Source organism: Somniosus microcephalus, chromosome 4 (genome assembly GCF_052327205.1).
Source record: "Somniosus microcephalus isolate GS21.2 chromosome 4, FLI_Smic_1.0, whole genome shotgun sequence".
Classification (NCBI taxonomy): Eukaryota; Metazoa; Chordata; class Chondrichthyes; order Squaliformes; family Somniosidae; genus Somniosus; species Somniosus microcephalus.
The window spans coordinates 269,867,724-269,894,077 of record NC_140990.1 but is presented as its reverse complement, the minus strand read 5'-3'; the positions used below and the strand labels follow the sequence as shown (position 1 = coordinate 269,894,077).

Genomic DNA, 26,354 nt, shown 5'->3' with positions numbered 1-26,354 from the left:
CGACGATGACGATCTTACCCTGCGTCAGAGATATATCCAAGGCAGTTTAACGGGCGTCGAGAAGAGGCATCCGCCCTCATCATCCTGCTGAGAAAAGACTCGGGTATGAAGAGCAAGGAAGAATCCTGACACGAAGCCTTCCATCAGCAACAGGCAGTGATCATCCCTTCTACCACAGTGGTGGGTAAGCCGATCAGCGACGAGCAGCAAGTCGGCCACGTTGGCTGTGAAGTAGGGGAGGGAAAAACGGAGGATATAAGGGCGGAGAACTCGACCACGGCCGGGGAAAAGAGCCGGACAGAAGTCGGGGCCAGAGGCGCTGAGACTGGGGCAGCGTAAGGCACGGGAGCCGCGGTGAATGCAAACGCAGCCGGTGTAAAAGACCGGGCTGCAAGCGGGCTGGGAGACGCAACAGCGTCGAGAGAGAGCTCGACCGCGACCGGGGAAAAAGGCCGGGCAGCTACCGAGGCCGCGAGGTGCGGGAGAAAATAAAAATAATTTTTAAAAAACCGCAGAGAACTCAGCCGCAGCCGGGGGAAAGGACCGGACTGCAAGAGGGGCTGGGAGGCACGATTTGAGAACCGTTGGGGAGGGCGAACGCAGCAATACGGCAATCGCCATTACAGCCAGCGGGGGAGAAAGGCAAATGCGGGAAGCCGCCATTTTCGTAGGCGGGGGAAGAAGACAAGCGCGGGAAACCGCCATTTTGAAAAAAAAATAAAAGAAAAATTTCTTTTTGTTTCTCAAGAAGATTGCGAGGATGCCTAAGCGTGGTAACATCAACGATTTCGATGCCGATGTTGAAGATTGGGCCACATATGTAGAACGCATAGAGATTTATTGTAAGGCAAATAAAATATCAGATGAAGATAAAGCACTAACCTTACTAAACTCAATGGGTGCGAAGACATACGGGCTATTGAAGCATCTTCTATCACCAGCTAAACCGGCGGATCAGACTTTCGCTAATATTGTTGCTGTCCTGAGAAATCATTTGAACCCCACACCGCTGATGTTAGCGGAACGATTTAAATTTTATGCGAGAACGCAACTGAAAGAGGAAAGCAATGCGGAGTATTTAATTGAACTGCGTAAGCTAGCGAAATACTGTCAGTTTGGGGAAAGACTGACAGAGGCACTGAGAGACAAATTTGTGTGTGGATTGTCGAAAGAAGGAACACAAAAGCGGCTGCTTGAAGAGAATGATCTTACACTTGATAAGGCTGTCACTATTGCAGCATCGCACGAAGCCGCAGCGAGAGGCACTGCGGAAATGCAGCTGAAGGCAGCGGTACTCAGCGTAGATCAAATGGCTTTGGGTACAGCGAAATGTTATCGTTGTGGAAAGACAACACACGATCAGAACCAATGCTGGTTTAAAAATCAGGAATGTAGAAAATGTGGCAAGCTTGGTCACATAGCTAAAGTATGCCGGTCAGGAAAGAAGACCAGCAACAAAAAGTCACTGCAGGAAAAGTGCAGAAAGGTACATAAGGTGGCTGAGAAGAGTTCGGATGAACAGAATTCGGATTCAGACTCCAACAGCAAGGAACTGGGTAGTCTGAGAATTCACAATGTGAGTAAGGAAGCTGACCTACAAACTATCTGGGTCACACTTCAGATAGCAGGAGTCCAAGTGAAGATGGAATTGGACACCGGATCAGCGTTGACGGTCATGAATAAGCAAGATTACAAAAGGTTATTCACACATATTCCCCTACGGGATACGGAGATAGTATTGCAGACATACACGGGGCAAAGAGTATACCCCATCGGAAAGATAAAAGTCAAGGTGGTACACAAGGGCAAAGAACACCAAAAATGGACTTATATGTACTACCTGAGGGAGGTCCACCACTTCTGGGATGGGAGTGGATCAGGAAAATAAATATGGACTGGCACTCCCTAAAAGCAATAACGGTAGATTCCGGAAAAAAAGATGTCAAACCTGAACGATTGTCCAGAATATTGGATGAGGCTAAAGAGGTGTTCCAACAGGGACTGGGAACACTGAGAGGAATTACGGCAAAAATCAAGATTGCAGAACATGCAAACCCAAAATTTTTCAAAGCCAGACCGGTACCTTATGCGATACGACCTGCTGTGGAAGCTGAGCTGGAAGGGCTAGAACGTTCAGGAGTACTGTCTAAGGTGGACTGGAGTGAGTGGGCCACGCCCATTGTTCCCGTCATGAAGCATTCATCGAGTAACAAGCCAGGGGAACCGGGGAAGGTCCGCATCTGTGGAGACTTCAAGATCACGGTTAATCCGGTGCTTCACACGGTGCAATATCCTCTTCCGTGGGTTGAGGATATCTTTGCTTCATTGTCTGGTGGGAAACACTTCGCCAAGATAGACCTGGCGCAAGCGTACTTACAGATGGAAGTTGAGGAAGAGTCGCGCCAGTATCTCACAATCAACACGCACAGAGGCTTGTATCGATATAATAGACTGGTTTTTGGAGTGGCTTCGGCTCCAGCAATTTGGCAGAGGGCCATGGAGCAGGTATTACAGGGAATTCCAAGCACTCAATGTTACTTGGACGATATCCTGATTACAGGAGATGACGATGAGGAACACCTTGCAAATTTGAAACTGGTGCTCACCAGATTGAAGGAATATGGACTTCGAGTTAATCGCCAGAAATGTGAGTTCTTTCAGAAACGGATCTCGTACTGTGGTCATGTCATTGACCAGGAGGGGCTGCACAAGTCACCTGACAAGATCGAAGCTGTTGTGAAGGCTCCCGCTCCGGAAAATGTATCCCAGTTGAGGTCGTTCCTAGGGTTGATTAACTATTACCATAAGTTTCTGCCAAATCTATCCACGGTGCTGCACCCGCTGAACGCTCTTTTGCAGAAAGAAGTACCATGGAAGTGGAGCGAGGACTGTAAGAAGGCCTTTCGCAAAAGCAAGGCATTGATCACCTCAGAGGAAGTGTTGGCTCACTTCAACCCAACGCTACCTATTCGTTTAGCTTGTGATGCTTCTCCTTATGGTATTGGAGCAGTACTCTCACACAAGTTGCCAAATGGCTTGGAAAGGCCAGTCGCATTTGCATCCAGATCATTGACCTCCGCTGAGCGCAACTATGCTCAGATAGATAGGGAGGCTCTCAGCCTTGTGTGGGGAGTAAAGAAGTTTAATCATTACCTGCAGGGCCAGAAGTTTACACTGCTGACAGACCACCAGCCGTTGGTATCCATTTTTAACCCTAAGAAGGGTGTTTCGGTGATGACAGCACAGAGGCTCCAGAGATGGTCCCTTTTCCTAGGGGCACATCAATATCAGATAGAATTCAAAGGTACAAAGCAGCATGGTAATGCTGATGGGCTGTCGCACCTGCCACTACCTACTGAGGAGGAGGCACCAACGGTTGACCCGGTGGAGTTATTTCACTCGACCATCATCGAATGTTTACCTGTCACCAATGCAAATATTGAAAGGGAGACTAGGAATGACCCGACACTGTCCCGGGTCTACGAATTGACAGTAAAGGGATGGCCAGCCCATGGTGATTCACTGTTACCGGCATTCTCAGCAAGACGAGAACAGCTGTCCATCTGTCAGGGAACATTGATGTATGGAACAAGGGTGATTATCCCTCCTAAGTTAAGAGAGAGAGTTCTAAAAGAACTACATGAAGGTCATCTGGGGGGAGTCAAGATGAAAAGCCTTGCTAGGGCTTATGTGTGGTGGCCGGGTATCGACCAACAGATAGAGGATCTGACGAAAAGCTGCTCAGGGTGCCAAAAAGTCCAAAATGCACCTCCAATGGCACCGCTGCATCCATGGGAATGGCATTCAACCCCATGACAACGTGTACATATTGACTTTGCTGGTCCATTCATGGACTCCATGTTTTTAATTGCGGTGGACGCACATTCTAAATGGCCAGAAGTGATTAAAATGACTACCACTACCTCGGAGAAGACGATCGCGGTGCTAAGAACGATATTTGCAAGAAATGGATTGCCAGAGCAAATATGTTCAGACAACGGACCACAGTTCGTGTCAGAGGAATTCCAGAAATTCCTGAAGAAGAATGGGGTGAAACATTATACCTCTGCCCCATATCATCCAGCTACGAATGGGCTGGCCGAGAGGTTTGTACAGGCGTTCAAAAAGGCAATAAAGGCCATGAGCGAAGATCAGATTCCACTGCAACACAAGGTGGACAATTTCCTACTGGCATATCGAAACGCCACCCATGCAACAACAAACCAAAGTCCTGCCATGATGTTCTATAACAGGAGGTTGCGGTCCAGGTTGGACTTGTTAAAACCAAATGTGTGGAGGGAAGTCGAAAACAAACAGTTCCAGCATATCAATAACAAGCCCACTCGGAGTTTTGAAATAGGACAACCGGTGTTAGCCAGGGACTATAAAAACGAGAAATGGCAATCTGGAACAATTCGGGCCAGACAAGGACCCCTGATGTACATGGTAGATGTTGGTGAAAATGTAATGCGACGTCATGCTGACCAACTGGTGGGATCGAGAACAAGGGTCGAGCCCATGGTTATGACAGAGACAACCGTGGAGGAAGTTAGTGAACCTGAAGCATCTACCTCAGAAGTGAATATACCTGATGATGATGTCCTATCCATAGGGGATCAACTAGATGAGTCACCCCAGCAACGAGAACCAGAGACCCCTGAAAGGCGTTATCCGTCTCGGATCAGGCGGCCTCCTCAGAGACTGAATCTGTGAACTGTTTTTACATGAAGTTGTGTATATATGTTATTATGTTATGTTAAATGGGGAATATATACTGTTAAGCTAAAAAGGGAGGATTGTGGTGTATGTAACCGTTCCACCTTTAAGAGAACTATTTTAAGAGATGCACTACTTTATCTTGGCTGCTGTATACTGTAATACCGGTGGTGACCACACCGGTATATAAGTGCTGTGTACTGATTTATTGGGCAGTTCAGCCTGACCTTCGACTAGTAAAGACCTGTTGAATTTATTCTTGTGGTCTGTGTGCAGTGATTCTTATTAACAATAACTAGAACACACAGACTTAACAGGTATGCCACCAGCTCTGCCTTCCCTGATGATGCGGCATCTGCCTGCATCACTTGGCGATGCTTGGCTGAGGGCTATAATGTTAGATACTCCTCCTCAAGTCTTGACTCCCTCCTTTGCATTGTGCGCTGTTGTCTCTACAGAAAGACAGGGTGAGACTTAGTGAGTTGCTGTTGAAAAGGTAAGTGGAGATGTGTGGGGCTTAGGCATATAGTACATTACTTAGAATTACAAAGAATATACAGCACAGAAACAGGCCATTCGGCCCAACCAGTTCTTGCCGGCATTTATGCTCCACTCAAGCCTCCTCCTGTCTTTCCTCATCTAACTCTATCAGTATAACCCTCTATTCCCTTGTCCCTCAAATGCTTTTCCAACCTCCCCTTAAATGCATCTATACTATTTGCTTCAACCACTCCCTGTGGTAGCGAGTTCTACATTCTCACCACTCTCTGGGTAAAGAGGTTTCTTCTGAATTCCCTATTTGATTTCTTGGTGGCTATCTTATATTGATGGCCTCTAGTTTTGCTCTCCCCCACAAGTGGAAACACTCTCTCTGGGCTGGATTTTACCAGCCCTGAGGAGTCGGGTTTGGAGGCTGGGAAAATCAAAAAGAATGGGAGCGGGTCCAGAGCTGTACACAGTATTCCAAATGTGATCTAATCAAGTTCTGTACAAGTTTAGCATAACTTCACTACTTTTCAATTCTATCACTCTAGAAATAAACTCTAGTGCTGAGTTTGCTTTTTTATGGCCTTATTAACCTGCGTCGCTACTTTTCGTGATTTATGAATTGTACTCCCAGATCCCTTTGCTCCTCTACCCCATTTAGATTCTTATTTTCCAAGTAATAAATTACCTAATTTTCCTTACCAAAATGTAATACCTCACATTTATCTGCGTTGAAATTCATTTGCCAATTATATGCCAATTCTGCAAGTTTTTAATGTCTTCTTATAATTTGTTGCAGTCCTCCTCAGTACTGACTATCCTCCCAATTTTGTGTCATCCACAAATTTTAAAATTCTGTTTTTGATTCCAAAGCCTAAATCATTAATATAAATTGGGAACAACAGTGGTCCCAGCACTAAGCCTTGTGGGACCCCACGTTCTACCTTCTGCCACTCTGAATAGCTACCCTTTACCCCTTGTCTCTGCTTTCTGTCTTGCAGCCAGCTAGCTATCCATTCTGCTACTTGTCCCCTGACTCCACCTTATTCATTAATCTATTAAGTGGCACCTTATCGAAGGCCTTATGGAAAGCTAGATAAATTACACTTTGTCCACTCTCTCTGTTACCTCTTCAAAGAATTCAATGAGGTTGGTCAAGCAAGACTTTCCCTTTTGAAATCCATGCTGATTATTCATTATTATATTTTTGATTTCTAGATGTATTTCTATTTTTTCCTTTAATAGGGAGTCTATTATTTTTCCTACCACCGATGTTAAGTTGACTAGTCTATAGTTCCCTGGACATGTTCTATCTTCCTTCTTAAATATAGGTATAACTTTACTTATCCGCCAATCCTCTGGCACTGTACCTTTTGCTCACGAATTATTAAATATGTGTAGTAGTGCCTCTGCTATCTCTTTAGATTATTTTAAAAATCTGTCCAGACCAAGGTTTTTATCCTCTTTGAGATTGATTAGTTCATTTAATATTTATCTTCTTTTTATTTTAAATGTGGTTATATCTTTCTAATCTCATCTTCTGATGTGTTGAGAAATAGAGAAGCCGCAAATGAGGATAAGGAGGTGCTGATTGTAAAGGGAAGTGTGTGGAATGTGAAGTGAGAAAGGTATTGTGGGAGGAATTGGTGGTTATGGAAGTGCTAGTATGTGAGAAGAGAATGGTATCAGTGTGTCGTGTGAAGAGATGGAAGGAAAAGGTGAGTGTACCTTGTAGAATTCGCAAAATTGAACATTGTCCTATAAGGGTCTATTGGCAGAAAAGGCCTTAATTTTTAAAAGACTGTTTTAAAAGAAACCCAGATAAAGGGACACACAAAATGGCCGCCAGACCCCGTGACCAGCTTTTGGGACATTTTAAAATGGTTCCTGTAGTCCCCAGACAGCTTTTGTGGATTCAGCCCACAGTAAATTCTGGAAGGCAGTTTTGGAGTAAATGAACCCAGACAGAGCCCATACATACAGATTGGATGCAGATCCGATCAGATCGGCCTGTAGATAAAGGCCATCTAAATGTTTACCCAGACAAAGGGGAACAGATTCAAGTTCAAAGGGGGACATTAAAGACAATACAAGGTCATTCCAGACCAGAGATGGCAGTTACCGGCCATCCCGAAGATACTTTAAAAACAAAGACTACCCCACTGTGCTACAAGCCCGCCAAAAGTTAAACAAAGACTAACCTTGATTTGGCGGGAGATAAGGGCCTCCATGGAAAAGTATAACTGGAGACCTGGGAAGTCATCTTTAGGAACTGCGGAGTTGGGAGGCAGCTTCATCAGGTGGCGATCGAGGTAGCCATTGAGGAGCATCAGCTTCATTGGTGCAGAGTTCGAGTGGAGACGATCGAGGAGAGGGTCGGGTTCGGAGGATCGAGATTCGAGTTCAGAGAGAAACTCGAGAAGGAGAGAGAGGTTCGAGAGGGGAGATCAAGTCAGCATCCAGCCCCAGGGTAACTGTCGGGAGATCATCGACCAACCCCGGGACATTGACGAGACGAGAAGAAACCCATGTGATAATGGTAAAACAGATAGCCTCTCTCCACACCGATGTCCAGGCCTGCTAACATCCAGCCTGTCCGAGTCCATTACCTCGAGGGAGGAAAGAGTGTGTCGCAGCCCGCTGCATTCCGCTGACCACGTGGAGACAGGACGCCTGAGAGGACCAAAACGCAGACTTCAAAACCTCTGTTTTCTAACTGGGATTGGTGAGCATGTTTCTGGCCCCTCATAATCTAATCTAGCTAGGCTTAGGGGGTGGGCATTTTAGGGGATAATTAACAATGAGTTGTTGTCCCTCGATGTTCCGTGTGCTTCCCTATTTCATGATGAACCTTGTAAAGCATAATATGCCTGTAGATATATTGGTTAGTACTGTATTATGATTTGTTTTTCCCTCCCATGTACCTTATTGTGGCTTACATTCAATTTTTCCTTTATGCAATAAAATTTCATTTTGTTTCATTAAACTTGGTCTATAGAGTATTCTCTGCATTGTAGTTCCTGCCTCAAAGTCCAGTGTATAGAACCTAAGGGGTGAGTGGGTCGAACCACTCGGTAAATTACTGTGCAAGAGAGAGAGAGGCCTCTAAAGAGAGAGAGAGGCCTCTAAAGCGAGAGAGAGACCTCAGCGATCGAAAACCCCTTACAACTCCACACCATAACTTATAATGAGAAAAAGAGCTGTTGCGGTGTGCCCTTATGATTGAGGGGAGGGAATTGTTGAGAGTGGTGGGGGAGTGGTGAAAAAGAGTGTTGTGAAGTGCTGTTTAGAAAAGTGGAAAAATTAAGAGATGCACTCACCCTTGTTGCTCTTGTGAGGTCATGGAACCTCTTACTAATTGAACATGTCCTGGGGGTAATGCTGGAGGCACTGACCCTTTCAGCCACCTCTGTCCACACCTGCTTCATCCAGGCCTTGGAAATACTCTTGCGCCTTGCGGGGAAGAGTTGCTCTCTCCTCCTATTCACTTCTTCAATGAAAACCACCAGGAGGCATCAGAGAATCATGGGACAACCTTTCTGCTCATACTAGCTGTCAGGAAGTGTTGTCCAACAGTTCGCACCAGTTTAAAAGCATTTCAACATACAAAAAGAAAGCGAGGAATGCAACCTCGGTTTAAGAGGTGCATCTCTACTTTAAGTACAGTAAGGAGTCATTCCGGAAATTGCGGCAGCAGTGGGGTGGGCTTCCTGATTCTGCAGGCAATCAGGAGCGATGTCCACCCATAATGGCCCAGATGTGCAATAGGAATAACAATGAGGCTGTCAGCGCTCACCGTTATTATGATGAAAATTGGCAAGCAACTTCTGGCATCTGCACATGCCCAATTAACTGCGAAAAACATGAAGTTGATGTCCGATTTGCTCTGCTCCTCCACAAGCTTCGCTATGCTGGAACTTTGCCAATAGACTCGACATTCAAATACATGAAGGGCATGAAGTTGCAGTACTTATCCACTAGATACCCACTAAACATGCCAGAAAAAGTTATAGTTTGCCCATTCAAGTGTAATTTAATTTTTAACGATGTGATAAGTCTTTTTTTCTTATTCATTCATGGGATGTTCTCGCTGGCAAGGCCAGCATTTATTGCCCATCTCTAATTGCCCTTGAGAAGGGGGTAGTGAGCTACCTCCTTAAACCATTGCAGTCTGTGTAGTGAAGGTTCTCCCACAGTGCTGTTAAGTAGAGAGTTCCAGGATTTTGACCCAGTGATGATGAAGGAACGGTGATATATTTCCAAGTCAGAATGGTGTGTGCCTTGGAGGGGAATGTGGAGGTGCTGGTGTTCCCATGCGCCTGCTGCCCTTGTCCTTCTAAGTGGTAGAAGTCACGGGTTTGGGAGGTGCTGTCGAAGAAACCTTGGTGAGTTGCTGCAGTGCATCTTGTAGATGGTACACGCTGCAGCCATGGAATGCCAGTGGTGGAGGGAGTGAATGTTTAATGTGGTGGATGGGGTGCCAATCAAGCGGGCTGCTTTGTCCTTGATGGCTTCCAGCTTCTTGAGTGTTGTTGGAGCTGCACTCATCCAGGCAAGTGGAGAGTATTCCTCTCCTGACTTTTGGCCTGTAGATGGTGGCAAGACTTTTGGGAGTCAGGAGGTGAGACACTCGTCGCAGAATACCCAGCCTCTGACCTGCTCTAGTAGCCACAATATTTATGTGGCTTATCCAGTTAAGTTTCTAGTCAATGATGACACGCCAGGATGTTGATGTTGGGAGATTCGGTGATGGTAATGCCGTTGAATGTCAAGGGGCAGTGGTTAGACTCTCTCTTGTTGGAGATAGTTATTGCCTGGCACTTGTGGGGGTCGCGAATGTCATTGCTTGGCACATGTGTGGCGCGAGTGTTACTTGCCATTTCTCAGCCCAAGTCTCTATGTCGTCCAGGTCTTGCTGCATGCCGGCATGGAGTGCTTCATTATCTGAGGAGTTGCAAATGGAACTGAACACTGCAATCATCAGCGAACATCCCCACCTCTGATCCTATGATGGAGGAAAGGTCATTGGTGAAACAGCTGAAGATGGTTGGACCTAGGACACTGCCCTGAGAAACTCCTGCAGCAATGTCCTGGGGCTGAGATGATTGATCTCCAACAACCACAACCATCTTCCTTTGTGCTAGGTATGACTCCAGCCAGTGGAGAGATTTCCCCCTGATTCCCATTGACTTCAATTTTACTCGGGCTCCTTGATGCCACACTTGGTCACATGCTGCCTTGATGTAAAGGGCAGTCGCTCTCACCTCACCTATAGAATTCAGCTCTTTTGTCCATGTTTGGACCAAGGCTGACCAAGGAATTTCTTAAGGCTAAAGGGATCAAGGGATATGGGGAGAAAGCAGGGACAGGGTACTGAATTTGGATGATCAACCATGATCTCATTGAATGGCAGAGCAGGCTTGAGGGGCCGGATGGCCTACTCCTGCTCCTATCTTCTATTTTTCTATGTAATGAGGTCTGGAACCGAGTGGTCCTGGCGGAACCCAAATTGAGCATCAGTGAGCCGGTTATTGGTGAGTAAGTGCTGCTTGATTGCACCTTCAACGATACCTTCCATCACTTTGCTGATGACTGAAAGCAGACTGATGAGGCGGTAATTGGCCGGATTGGATTTGTCCTGCTTTTTGTGGACAGGACATATCTGGGCAATTTTCAACATTGTCGGGTAGTGTTGTAGCTGTACTGGAACAGCTTGGCTAGAGGCACGGCTAGTCTTGGAGCACAAGTCTTCGGCACAACAGCCGGGATGTTATCAGGGCCTGTAGCCTTTGCTGTGTCCAGTGCGCTCAGCCGTTTCTTGATATCGCGTGGAGTGAATCGAATTGGCTGAAGACTGGTTTCTGTGATGATTGGGACCTCAGGAGGAGGCCAAGATGGATCATCCATTCGACACTTCTGGCTGAAGATGGTTACGAGCGCTTCAGCCTTGGCTTTTGCACTCACGTGCTGGGCTCGCCATCATTGAGCATGGGGATGTTCATGGTGCCTCCTCCTCCGGTTAGTTGTTCAATTATCTACCACCATTCATGCATGGATATGGCAGGACTGCAGAGCTTTGATCTGATCCGTTCATTGTGGGATCATTTAGCTCTGTCTATAGCATGCTGTTTCCACTGTTTAACATGTATGTAGCCCTGTGTTGTAGCTCCACCATGTTCGCACTTCATTTTTAGGTACGCCTGGTGCTGCTCCTGGCATCCTCTTCTACATTCCCCATTGAACCAGTGTTGGTCCCCTGGCTTGCTGGTTATGGTAGAGTGAGGGTTATGCCAGGCCATGAGGTTACAGACTGTGGTGGAATACAGTGCTGCTGCTGATGGCCCACATGGATGCCCAATTTTGAGCTGCTAGATCTGTTTTGAATCTATCACCTTCAGCACGGTGGTAGTGCCACAAAACACGATGGAGCGTGTCCCCAGTGTAAAGACGGAACTTCATCTCCACAAGGATTGTGGTCACTCCTACCAATACTGTCATTGAAAGATGCATCTACGACAGGTAGATTGGTGAGAATGAGGTCAAGTAGGTTTTTCCCTCGTGTTGGTCTCTCACCATCTGCTGCAGGCCCAGCCTGGCAGCTATGCCCTTCAGGACTCAGCCAGCTCAGTCAGTAGCGGTGCTACCGAGCCACTCTTGGTGATGGACATTGAAGTCCCCCACCCAGAGTACGTTTTGTGCCCTTGCTAACCTCAGTGCTTCTTCCAAGTGGTGTTCAACATGGAGGAGTACTGATCAGCTGAGGAGGTCAGTAGGTGGTAATCAGCAGGAGGTTTCCTTGCCCATGCTTGACCTGATGCCATGAGACTTCATGGGGTCCGGAATCAATGTTGAGTACTCCCAGACCGACTCCCTCCCAACTGCATATCACTGTGCCGCCACCTCTGGTGGGCCTGTCCTGCCGGTGGGACGTACCCAGGGATGGTAATGGAGGCGCCTGGGACATTGACTGAATGGTATGATTTTGTGAGTATGACTATGTTGCTTGACTAGTCTGTGGGACAGCTCTCCCAATTTTGGCACAAGTCCCCAGATGTTAGTGAGGAGGACTTTATAGGGTCAACTGGATGGATGTGCCCTTGGCATATCCGGTGCCTAGGTCAATGCTGGGTAGTCCATCCAGTTTTATTCTTTGTATACTTCTTTGTAGCGGTTTGGTACAACTGAGTGGCTTGCTAGGCCAATTCCAAAGGAAATGGTAGTTAAGAGTCAACTATCTTACTGTTTGATCTGGAGTCACATTTGGCCAGACCAGGTAAGGGCAGCATATTGCTTTTTACTAAAATCCAGCAGTTTCAAGGTCAACATTACTGATACTAGCATTTTATTCCAGATTTATTAATTAACTGAGTTTAAATTCCCCAGCTGCTGTGGTGGTGGTATTATGAACTCTCGTTTCCGGATCATTAGTCCAAGCCTCTGGATTACAAGTCCAGTAACAGAACCACTATGCTACCATACCCCTGTCTTAATTACCACCAAACAACCTCTCTGGCACTGAAAATTTACTTTTACAAGTGTAGAGTCTCATTCCTTCACATTTTAATTATTGTTGGAATTTTTTTTTTAATTAAAATTAAATTTGTTTTTACTTTTTCTTTCTGTCTCTTATATCTACCTCCCTTAATCCAATCTGTCTTTCTCTCTCATTATTTTGCTTCTTGTACATGATTTTGCATTGAATTAAATATTCTAACTTATACTTCCTGGTTTAAACTGTGTGCCTCATTAAGGATTCTTCAATCTGATTGGTTGAAGAGATACACTGTTGCTTACCTTGCTCACACAGGTCCCAGATCCCCTATGGAGGGCACGTGCTGAAATGGATCTCTAATTACATTAGTTGCCATGCAAAATCCCATGAAAAGTCTGTGGGCAGCTGTAAGCACAATGAACGACAAGTGCCATTTGTTCACCACTGACCACAAAATTCGGGCAAATTATTCTAATTTAGCTTGGGAGTTAAAATGGCCCGGACCTCACACTCAATACTCCAAAAGCACCCCTAATTAAAATCGGAGCTTGAGTATTCAGAAGCCCCACATATCGTCATTCCCCCGACTCCACTGCGTGTTCACCAGGTGCCAAATCTATTTCCCTGTGCTTGTTTGCCCACTGTGCTTGAGAAGTCTGACTCCTCCCGTGAAGTGCACGCATGTTATGAAACTACAGATCACACAGACACCATTCTTTTTTAGTTCTGTCAGGAATGCCAAAGCCAAGCTCCACCTGTCTCCCACTTCCACCGGCCTGTGCCTCCAACCCACCCACATTCTTAATTACCTGCCAATTTCCCAGATAATCTCTATCTCATGATTTTTTGTGTATCTATTAATTGTGCATTACATGATAGAATGCTATAAACAGTGTATCCCCTGACTTACCATGAGTAACCAACTAGGAGGACCCCAGTAATGAATTAATTAACTCTCATGCTCTCTGCTGCAGTTATCTTTGACTTGACTAGTTTTGTTGATTCTGTCACAGGTACAACTTAGCACTGGTCAACTACTAGAGGCTGAGACCCTGTTCAAGAAAGGCTTAAAACTGCTGAACAAGAACTTTCCAAGCTTCATTATGTCACAATTAATTATATATGGAATCGAACACTACAAAAATTCTCAGAGACATCATGACAGAGAAGTGCTAACAGGCCTTACTGAGTATGAATTATTTCAATGTATTATATGAATGAAAATTATTTTAAGCTGTATTTTTGTTATTCTTACAGCTTATAATTAAGGGATCTAGGAGCCTGATTTTGCTGTAGTAGAGATTGGTAACCGTGCTACAGCCAATGGCAATTAACTTTTCTTCTGGAGATTAAAGTGTGTTAAACCAGGTTTCAAATTTCTCTCCAGTGTTTGAGTATCAGCAGTACAGTGTGATCACAAGAGGGTGAGCTAATTAACCTTTCCCTCCCTTTCCAATTTTAACCATTCTTTCCATACTGCCACCAGCAGAAACAAGGTTAGGTGATAATCACTTTCCTCCACTACCAAAACCAGTAATAAATCAACTACTACCTGCTCACGTGACTTATCTGGCATATTCCTTTCTTTACTTTGTCTAATGCTAATGCTCTTATCTCCATGGCAGCTCTTTTTCTTCTGGTCCAAAAACACAAATGGGGAAGTCAATTCCCAGGAATATCCAATTTACAAGCTCTTCTGTGGAATCTATTCAATTACCTCTTGAGATTCTCTGAGGAAATAAGTGAGAATACATCATACATTCTCCAAGAATGTCAAATAATGTGATCAAGCATTATAGCTCAGCATGTACATGTACACTGTTTATCAAAGCTGGGTACTCAGAGGGTGAATGATAGAGAAGAAATAAACTCCAATGATGAAGCGACCCATGCTGGCCAATCGTATACTTGGAAAACATACAGGCTTGCCCTGTCAAATGGCAAATAGCATTTGTGCTGCATAGGTGCCAGCCATGGCTCAGTGGTAACACTCTTGCCTCTCCGTCAGAAGGTGGTGGGTTCAAGTCCCACTCCAGAGACTTGAACATAAAAATCTAGGCTGATACTTGAGTGCATTATGACGAAGTGCTGCACTGTCAGCAGTGCCATTTTTTGGGTGTGATGTTATACCAATTATAAAAAGTGAAGGGAAGGGGAATGAGAAAATGATCTATATGCTGGAATATATATTGGACATGGAGCAGGTATAGCACAGATTCACCATAATGATACCAGGACTCACAGGGTTAAATTATGAGGTCAGGTTGAATAAAGTTGGCTTGTATGCCCTTGAGTTTAGAAGGTTGAGGGCAATCTTGAGGTCTTTAAAATGAAAAAAAGGATCTGATAGAGTAGATGAAGAGAAGCTATTTCCTCTGATGGGAGAATTTAGAACAAGGGGGCACAATCTAAAATTAGAGCTAGGCCATTCAGGAGTGAAATCAAGAAGCACTTCTTCACACAAAGGGTAGTGTAAATCTGGAATTCTCTCCCCCAAAAGACTGTGGATGCATGGTGATGTAGGTGAAGAGATCTACGTTGTCTCTTTATTTGAGTAGTAACAAAAATAATCATTGCTTCAGGTTCAATACCTTTATTTCTTCAGTCAGTATGCAAAGCACTTTACAAGCAAAGTAGATTAAACAGATACAAGTACAGAAATGTAGACATGCACTTTAGTATTCCCTCCCTGCACTACATTTTCTAAGCACAAAATGTCTGTTTTTATATTTACTTACTAAACTTGAATCTGCCTCGTCTCCCTTGATTAGATTCCTTCTGTTACCTGACTTACATGACACCCCCCTTTAGTAATCTTCCCATGGTGTCCATGCTGAACCATAGCCCAAGCTCCATGTCACATAGCATCCCTTATCTTGCCTGCTCCAGAATGTTATCAGTCTGCTTTTCTGTGTGAACAATGAAGTCTTACTTATTACACTCTGCAGCTGGATGTCCAATCTTGTTTACTAGGCAACTGTCATAAAAAGCAAGTTTTTTCAAGGTCCAGGCATGGTCTTTCAATTACGTTTCTGTATGCTAAGTTGACTTTTAATCTCCCAGCAAGCTCTCTGCCAAGTTAGTTAATTTAGCTCACAACTTAATTGTAATTACCTATGTGAATATATAAAGAAAATACATATTAATAAACAAATGTGCACTATCTTGTAGTGTTTGCTCCCTATACTATATGCTAAGCTAGCCTTAATATCCCATCAAGCTCTCTGTCTCTTCCTTTTCCATGTTTCAACATGTCCCATGTTCCAACAATGGATCAATTGAAATTTTTAAGATTGAGATTGACAGATTTTTATTAGGTAGGAGTTTTAAGATATATGGATCAAAGGCCATAAATGGAGTTGAGATGTACAGATCAGCCATAATCTGATTGAATGGCGGAACAGGCTCAAGGGGCTGAATGGCCTACTTCTATTCCTGTGTAACTGTGTTCCTATTTTTATAAAGCAGATTAATCAGGCAGCACCAGAGGAGAGCCAGACCATTCCAGCACTACCTACCCAGCAGGATGTAGTAAAATATCAGATAGAAAAAGATTAACTGGTACATCAAGCCTGTCCCATATAGTTGTGATGCCTTATGCATCACAATACAGACACTTCCTAGCCACCCAGAGCCATGTAATCGCCTGGGAGAGGCGAAAAAACAGATAAAAACCAAGGCCAATTAGGGTAAAAAATCTTCAAAATTCCTTTCCGTCCGCATTGGGCGATTGAATCTAATCCAGGAAAGCACTTTGACCCTAACTTATAATAGAGGGTACATACGCTTTGTACAATGTGCTCTCCACTCCTGCCAGAAACAGGAGTGGAGAGCATACAGCAAATATACAGCAAGTATACAGCAAATCAGCATTCACCGCAGGAGCCGGCAGCCTGTTCCACAGGTCCACTATTCTCTGGGAAAAGAAGAAAAGAAGAACCGCCTAACATCTAACCTAGTTCTGCTCTTACATAACTTGTAATAATTGTGACCCCTGGTCCTCCCTAACCTATTCAGTTGAAATAATTTATCCACGTAAACACAATCTAGTCCCTTCATTATTTTATAAACCTTGATCAAATCATCCCTGAGTCTACGCTTTTATAAAATATGCAGACCTAGCTCTTTAAGCCTGTCTGGGTAGCTAATGTGTTTTAAACTGGGAATCAATCCTGTGGACCTTCCTCTGCATCCTTTCCAAAGCCTCAATATCCCCTATCATGTGAGGGTATGGAAACTGGACACAGTATTCTAAATGAGGCTTAACCAAGTACTTGTACAAGGACAAAATGGTATGTTTTGTTTTGCAGTGAATTGTGTTGTTAGCTTTAGACATATCTTCATGGCATTAGATGTGAAACTTTAGAAAGTGGTTGATGCACCATAATTCCCAGATCATTTTCTTTCACCAGTGACTTCAATTCTGTTCGCTGTAGGGATGTATGTATACTTAGCTTTGCACCTGACCATTTGCATAACACTACACTTTTCTAAGTTAAACATCATTTACCATACATGAATCCATTCCCCCTACAAATTGAGATCCGCCTCCTGTAGTTTAGCATCTTCTACAGTCCTAACACTGACATATAGCTTTGTATCACAAACTTGCGGATCACTCCCCCAAAACATATATATGTAGGCCTTTAACGAAGATAGTAAAAGGCAAAGTTCCTAACAGTTATCTCTGTGGGGCACCACAGGTAACCGATCTCCAAGTAGATTCAATAATAATTTTTTGCCTATGGGCATTCAGCCAATTCTTAATACACCACAGTAGATTATCTCTAATTACACAAGATTCTATCTTATAGAGTAGCTTCTTGTGAAATACCTTATCAAAGGCTTTCTGAAAATCCAGCTAGACAATGTCTACTTGGTTGATCTCATCCACTAACTTAGTAATTTCTTAAAAAGAAAATCAAATTTGTACGACATAACCTTTTTTTCCAGAAGCCGTGTTGCGTGTCCCTGATGATGCCTTCTCTTATGATACGTTTGCGAATCTTACCTATTACTTGAAGTCAAACTAATAGGCATATAGTTATCCAGCTCTGCCTTACGACCCTTTTAAAAAACTGTATTAGCATCCTTCCAGTCTGAGGGAACAGTAACCGACTCTAGCAAGTTATTAAAGATACGGGCAAGGAGCTTGCGTCGCTCTTGTGCCATTTCTTTAAGGATGCTTGGATGGATATCATCTGGGCCAGCAGTCCGATCTATTTTTAGGCTCCCTATTCTGTAAGATAGTATCATCATCTATTTTAATATTAAGAATTTACTGCTACAGCACAACTTATTGCTGTTAGTTAAGCATCATCTTCAAGGGCAGGATTTTAACTCAGGTGCGGGATGGTGTTGTGTTATCCGCATTTCGTGTTATCCACCCGAATCTAAATGGATGTGGGAGATTGATGCAATTTTAACTTAATTGTCCAATTGATTTCCAATGAGTGGGAACCCTTGGCAAATGGGTTTTTCATGACTGAAAGTCGCCTCCGATGACGTCATCATTGCTGCTGCATTTAAGGTCTACAGCAAGCCTTGCTTCTTCTGCAGGCTGCCGAGCTTTCTCCGTTTGGTGTGAGAGGGACCTTCAACAAGGATGACAAGCGGGAGGCCCAGATCAGCTCCTCGCTTCGACGAGGTGACCCTGCAGGCATTGGTGGATGGGGCTAGGGCCAACAGGGAGGTGCTCTTCCCTTCCCCAGGGAGGAAGAGGCCTCCCAAGCAGACTAAGGCAGTGTGGTTGCAGGTGGCTGAGGAGGTCAACTCCTAGGGAGTCACACGAAGAACCTGGATTCAGTGCCGGGAAAGATTTCATGACCTTCAGCGCACTGGAAAAGTGAGTATGAATTTCCCATCACCCTCAATCTGATCCCCATTGCCTTTCCTCACCAGCACTCAGCTTCAGCAATCTCTGCCTCCACATCCCACTTGACACTGACATCCATGCACCCTTACCCATTCCCTCTCTCTCTATGCTCACATTCACATAACTATTGACCATACAGCCCTCACACTTCCTATCACTCTGATGTTTTGAACACAACTGGCAATGCACAGGGAGGGCCCTTGGTCTTGCAACCTCACTCCAGCTTTGTCTCCTTCTAAGTATCTATGTTATGCAATCTCTACGCTGAACCTCCACTTGCCTCCCTCATTGCAGGAAAAGAGAGCTCACAACAAAAGAGAGCGAGAGAGGACAGGAGGAGGGACAGCCTCAATAGCCCACCTGACCCCCTGGGAGGAGGCGGTACTGGAAATAGTGAGAATGGAGGATGATGCGCACGTGGGGGATGGACAGACAGGTGCAACACAGCAAGCTGGTGACAGAAAAGTTTCCCATCTCTTTCTTTAACATTGCATGAGTCGCTGATAATGATTGTGAAGCTCTAACAGATGGACTTATGAGCATCTGCAAAAAGCAATGTGCATGTAGCCTTGCCATCACATCTCTGACTCTTTCCTTTACTCCCCCACGGGACCATCACAAGCATCTGTCCCCCCTAGCCAGGAAGAAGAGGCTGAGCAGCCAGACTCCTCAGAGGAAGCTGCATCCTCTGAGGGCGCAGCATTACCAGAAATCTGCGCACCCAGCACCAGCGCAGATACTCACACCTCGGTGGGACCTTCGGGACATAGAGTAGTGTTGTCACCTGGTGTATCACAGCTCACAAGTGAGCATCAGCAGACTGTGGAGACATGGACAGCAGTGGAGAGTCCTAGTCAGAGGTTGCAGGACTCTGCCAGCAGCGAACATGACCAGAGCCTTTGTGGAGTCATTGGCGCATGAACGCATCACCACGGAAAGGATGGCTACCTCCATGGAAAGGATGGCTACCATAGAGGAGAGGATGGCTACGGTAGAGGAGAGGATGGCTACAGCTATGGAGGAGCTTAGTCGCCACGGTATGAAAAACATGGTCATTGTTCAGAATAGAATGACATCTCTTGAGGAGCGATGGGCATCTATTGAACAGAGAAACCAGACCTTCATGGAAGTCCTTCTGAGTAGGACTGCCATTGCAGATATGGGTCCCCATGGCCCCCCTGATGTGCAACAAGGTGCTCTCCAACCACTTGCAGGTGCTGAGGTGAACCTGACCCACAAGAGGGAGGTTGGTGGCAGACCTCAAGGAAGTCAGGGCTCCTCTCCAAGCGCTCACACTTCCATGCCACTGCAGAGCCCTCGGTCAGAGCCCCACCGGAGTCCACACCCAAGTGAGATAGGCGTCTCAACCCCTGCACAGCCGCAGGAGCAGCAGACTGTTGATGAGCCCTCACAGGCTCGCAACCTCAGAGGACACCCGCCAAAGGTATCAAGACAGGAGCAGCAGCAAAGTGAGCAAGGGGCCTGCACATCTGCTGAAGCCACAGGGGAGGCACCACGTAGGAGCACGCGTAAGAGGAAAATTCTGCACAAATAGTCACAAGGGTAGTCACTTGGGTGCAATTTTGTGTTTACTGTAAAAATGCCATCACTTCGTTATTGTTCATAAAAATTCTGATGGCAAATGTTGCAGTTGTGACGCCTGTCATTTCGCTATTGGAACTTCCACATTGAGGGCTTAGGAATACTTGCAACTGTCAGTATGGTGGTCAGGGTGCTAGGAATCCTCCGGTTCTTGGCCACTGTCAATGCTCTGGTAAGAAGTTGCGAGGCAAAAGTGTTTGATTGACTAGGCTAAGCAAATCTGGCCAGGATGAGTGTATTCCTTGCATCCCGGGCAGCAATGCTCTCGCGCAATGCTGCCGCTGGTTGATGGACCTCTGCAGGATGTTCATTTTCGCACTCCTCCTCCTCCGCCTCCTCATCTGAGGAGGATATGTGTGGAGCCACTTGGTCCTCAGGAATCTGCAAGACACGACGCTGTGCCATGTTGTGAAGTGCACAGCAAACCACGACGATTCTGGAGACCCTGGCTGCTGAGTACTGCAGGGCTCCACCTTATCTATCCAGGCATCTGAAGCGCATCTTCAGCAAACCGATGGTTTGCTCAATTATGGCTCTGGTGGACATGTGGCTGGCGTTGTAGCTTCGTTGGATGGTCTCAACGGCATCATTAGCCACGTCCTCAGGGGATAGCCCTTGTCTCCAAGTAGCCATCCATTAAGTTGGTCTGGCGGACTGAATAGCGGAGGCACACTAGACTGGCGCAGTAGGAAGGAGTCATGGCAACTGCCAGGGTACTTGGCACAGACATGCAAAATTTCCTTCTTGTGGTCACACACCAGCTGAACGTTAAGGGAGTGGAAGCCCTTGCGGTTGACAAAAATATCTGGATTGTGATGGGGTGCCTTAAGGGCCACATGTGTGCAGCCAACGATGCCCTGGACCCTTGGAAAGCCTGCCAGATGAGCTAATCCAACCGCATGCGCCGTGACACTTGCTCGATCCTTCGTGAAATGGATGTGATTGTGCGCGAGGGCAAAGAGGGCATCGGTTACCTGCGTTATGCAAGTGTGTGCGGCCGCCTGGGAGATGCCGCTGATGTCTGCTGCTGATCCCTGGAATGAGCCTGAGGCAAAAATGTTGAGTGTGGTGGTGACTTTGACGGCCACTGGTAATGCTTGTCCACCTGGTCCTCTGGGCAGCAGGTCTTGCTGTAGCATTGCACAGATGTCAGTCACTACCTCTCGCGAAAGTCGGAGCTGCCTTTGGCACTGCTGCTTAGACATGTTGAGATAGCTGACCCTGTGTCTGTAGACCCTGTTTGGCGGGTATCTCCTGCGCCGACGTGCTTCCAGGCGCTGGCCCCTTCCGGCCTGTGCAGCTTCAGGTGGGTGAGCAGTAGCCTGGCGCTCCTGCTGCTGCTGCTGTTGTTGGTGCTGCTGTTGTTCCTGGTTCTGCTGGTGCTGCAGCTGGTGCTCGAGCTCCTCTAATACCCGGATGGGAAGGAAATAAATGGCTCCCATGCTTCTGGTATATGCTTCTGTTGAGGAAGCGCTGAGTGAAGGTGGCGAGAGGGGTTTCCCAGGAGGTCACACTGGAGATGGGTGTCAGGCTCCAGCCTTCCACAGGTGTGGTTAAGCCTTCTAAAAGTTGCCCCAGACCTGAGACCACTAAGTCCTGCCACCTGCAAATGATGGCTGATCAAATCTCCTCTTTAATGGTTGACCTGCAGTTGATAGTCAGCAATTCAATAGTGCTCCCGCCAGGTTTCACCATCGTGTTTCCCACCAGGTGTGTTTCACGTGGGAAAAGGGTTAAAATCACAAGGGCCTTTTAAAATAGGATTACAGAGGCCATTTAGTGCTTGTTAAGGGCCTTAACGACCAATCCCGCCTGTTGAATGCGGGACGGGGTCGGGACCATCAGACATGACTGAGTTAAAATTGCTCGGAGTTGGGAACCAGGCGGCGGGGGGCGGGGGTCCCGCATGCCAGTTTTTGCGATTTTAACCCCCCGCATGCCTCCAATCCCGCTTCCACAGCTCAATAAAAATCCTGCCCCAAGAGTCATCACTGACTCAAAGTATTCATTTAATATCTCTGCTATGTAAAGATCCAAACGCACTTTCCAAGACTCTTCCCAGGAGCTGCCTTAGGAAGCTGTGCTTCAATCATGATGCTTTGGAGGAGTTCCATTCGTTGCTACAGCCAGATCTGCAATCAAGTTCAAGAGCATGTACGATTCTCCCTGTGGCAGAGAAATTGACCACAGCTCTCAATTGTTATGCCACAGCTCATTCCAGAGAACTACAAGGGATCTTTACGCGATCAATCAATTTGTTGAGCACTCCTCTATAAGCAAGTCATCAATGCCCTCTTTGCCAGGGCAGCAAAATTTGTACAGCTTCTGTCCCTCTTCCAAAAGTCTGTTTAGCCCTTTAACTACACGGAGTTCTTTAAATACAAAAGTTATACCCTTGCTCTTTCCCCTTCCCAAATTTTCCAAGTTCCACAGGCATATCTGGGTTCCTGCTGGTGGCACCCTCACCTTTATCCTGCCATCATTATTTAAATTAACTGACCCCAGGCTATTTATAGGCATGCACCATAACCTGGAGGTGGAGAAAAGACTTGTTCCACCTCAACTCCGAAGGCACAACAGCATAGTTGGGATTTCATGCCCAGAATTTTTTGGCTTTCATTGCTTATCTGCATTTTTATTGGTGCTGTTTAAGACTGATTTTATGCATTGCAAGACTTTTATTTCCAATTCTGTTTCTTACAACAGTTTTGCTTCCTGTTGCTATTTCAATTGTAGTAACCAAAGTGGGCGGGCTGGAATTCCTTTAGGTAATGTCAATGGTGTTCCTAGATTTGGAAGAGGTAAAGCAGTTCCTGAGGGAACAACAAAGACGTGTGATTATATCCTACGTGTTATCTGCAGACCTAGGACACTCCAGGACCTGCACTTATTTGCCCAGACCATTCATACTGCAGACCTGAAATGAGATCTATGTTTGGTGCTTCTGCCACACAGAGAAGGCTGCCTCTTAGCTGTGCTGTCTTTTGGAGGCTGACATGCAGATAACTTACACCACAGGAATGGCACTGCTCATGGTGTGAAAGTCACTACTGCATTAGACATTTACACCACCAGAAATATATGGCAAATCAATCAATTTTTCCCTGTGGAAAGGAGCAATCACCTTAACAATGCACAGAACTTTTCTCCCAAAAGCTCAGGGCATTGAAAATGGCATTCATGTGGCCATCAGGCCAACAGGCTCTTGCTCTTCTTCATCTGTTCCTTTGGCTTCCTCAAGCTCACTAACTGGAAGTGTGCATCTCTGTAGTGCTTTTAAATGTTGGTGAGAGGAATGCTGGATACTGTGTGGTGCTTCCTTGCTCTGGGCCACTGCCAGTGATGACAAGCTATCCTTCCAAGCCTACAATGATAGAGGCAAATGTCAGAAGGCTGGCTGCGTGACACATCTTCAAACAGATTGTGCATTACAAGATACTGTATGTAATACTTGGATTACAACATGAAGTCAATTTTTGGAACTGCAAAATAACTAGTTTTATTGTTATCTTCTATTTAATCTGTTTAAATAATGTGAACATTTCAAATTGGCTGAATTAAAAAGAAAGCAGGTTAAGGCTGATTCCCTGATTAGGCTCTCCCAGCGAGGAATGATGCTAACAGTGAATGTTAGTCAGAAAATTGCTGGCCCACAGTGCCTGAACTACCACTGATTAATTTACACGGAATTAAAATCAGGCACTGCGGGCCTGCGATTTCCAGATCTGTGCTTCCTCCAAATGCCATTCCCCGCTGGGACCACCCAATCAGGGAATCAATCCTGTTAAGTAAATACATTTTTACTGGTAACCTTATTACAGCTGACAATACAGTATTGCCTGTAAAACAAGCTTTCCAATGTTCATAATTAATAATGTTTGAATTTACTGCTATTTACCAGACATCTTTGTATTGCAGTAGTGAAGTATCACCTGTCGTTCATCAGCAAATTCGCTGCCTATCATTCTTATGGCAGATATACTGCCTTCAGAAATACAGCAAATTGCCTGCATTGCTGACCATATTAATGGAAGTGAACACTGCTGAAATCTCCAACAATGAATTTAAGGTTTGTTTCAACAATAAAGAGGAGAGTAAAACACTTGGACAGGTATTACACCTGATCATCTTAAGTTATATGATCAATTTTTTTCAGTTAGCAATTATTAATTGAACGAAATAGCTTTACAATACAGGTCTCTGAAAGGGAGGTGTTGCTGACAACACAATAATTCATCATGTTATTAGGTCCATGCAATAAAAACGAAAGGGAAAGGCCTCTGGGCTTGAACATCTGCAGGACCATTTACACTGCAGTAATGATGGTAGAGCAGGACTTCTGCCTGCCAGTGAAGTGTGCTGCAGTCTCCACCTAAATTTGTAGAGTCAGCTTTTTAACATATTGAATGGCAAGCCAGGAGCACGACTCTGTCTTAACATGAGACTAAACCCCTGGATAGGGAGGAAACATAGAAACATAGAAACATAGAAGATAGGAGCAGGAGTTGGCCATTCGGCCCCTCGAGCCTACTCCGCCATTTAATGAGATCATGGCTGATCATCCAAATTCAGTACCCTGTCCCTGCTTTCTCCCCATATCCCTTGGTCCCTTTAGCCTCAAGAAATATATTCAACTCCTTCTTGAATATATTTAATGAATTGGCCTCAACTGCCTTGTGTGGCAGAGAATTCCACAGGTTCATCACTCTCTGGGTGAAGAAATTCCTCCACATCTCAGTCCTAAATAGCTTACCCCTTATCCTTAGACTGTGACCTCTAGTTCTGGACTCCCCCGCCATCGGGAACATCCTTCCTGCATCTAGTCTGTCTAGTCCTGTTAGAATTTTATAAATTTCAATGAGATCCCCTCTCATTCTTCTAAACTCTAGCGAATATAAGCCTAATCGACCCAATCTCTCCTCATACATCATTCCTGCCATCCCAGGTATCAGTCTGGTGAATCTTCGCTGCACTCTCTCCATGGCAAGAACATCCTTTCTCAGATAAGGTGACCAAAACTGCACACAATGCTCAAGGTGTGGTCTCACCAAGGCCCTGTACAACTGCAGCAAGACATCCTTGCTCCTGTACTCAAATCCTCTCGCTATGAAGGCCAACATACCATTTGCCTTCTTAACCGCCTGCTGCACCTGCATGCTTACCTTCAGCGACTGGTGCACAAGGACACCCAGGTCTCGTTGCACTTCCCCTTTTCCCAATCTATTGCCATTCAGATAATAATCTGTCTTCCTGTTTTTGCCACCTAAGTGGATAACATCACATTTATCCACATTATACTGCATTTGCCATGCATCTGCCCAATCACCCAACCTGTCCAAATCATACTGGAGTTTCTCTGCATCCTCATCACAGCACACACGCCCACCCAGCTTTGTGTCATCTGCAAACTTTGAGATATTACATCTAGTTCCCTTGTCTAGATCATTTATATATATTGTGAATAGCTGGGGTCCTAGCACCGATCCCTGCGGTACCCCACTAGTCACTGCCTGCCACTCGGAAAAAGACCCGTTTATTCCAACTCTTTGCTTGCTGTCTGCCAACCAGTTCTCTATCCAAGACAGTTCCTTACCCCCAATCCCATGTGCTTTAACTTTACATGCTAATCTCTTACACGGGACATCATTGAAAGCCTTCTGAAAGTCCAAATACACCACATCCACTGGTTCTCCCTTATCTATTCTACCAGTTACATCCTCAAAAAATTCCTGTAGATTAGTCAAGCTTGATTTACCTTTTGTAAATCCATGTTGACTTTGTCTGATCCTGTCACTGTTTTCCAAGTGCTTTGCTATTACATCTTTTATAATGGACTCTAGCATTTTCCCCACTACCACTGTCAGACTTACCGGTCTGTAATTCCCCGTTTTTTCTCTACCACCCTTTTTAAATAGTGGGGTTATATTAGCTATCCTCCAATCCATGGGAACTGTTCCAGAGTCTATAGAATTTTGGAAGATGACCAGCAATGCATCTATTATTTCTAGGGCCACTTCCTTAAGTACCCTAGGATGTAGATTATCAGGCCCTGGGGCTATATCGGCCTTCAATCCCATCAATTTCCCTAACACCATTTCCCTACAAATACTGATTTCATTCAATTCCTCCCTCTCATTAGACCCTATGTTCCCCAACATCTCTGGGAGGTTATTTGTGTCCTCC

At 45.4% G+C, this 26,354-nt stretch overlaps 1 protein-coding gene across 1 annotated transcript in view; it reads left to right on the top strand.

Annotated features, from left to right (window-relative positions):
- Positions 1–26,354, top strand: part of LOC147120452 (adenylate cyclase type 10-like) — a 231,646-nt gene that overhangs the window by 146,915 nt on the left and 58,377 nt on the right. Inside the window, exons 8-9 of the mRNA XM_085984226.1 lie at positions 13,708–13,883; positions 24,090–24,240. Of these exons, the coding sequence (XP_085840352.1) occupies positions 13,708–13,883; positions 24,090–24,240 (327 nt within the window). The remainder of the gene's footprint in view (positions 1–13,707; positions 13,884–24,089; positions 24,241–26,354) is intronic.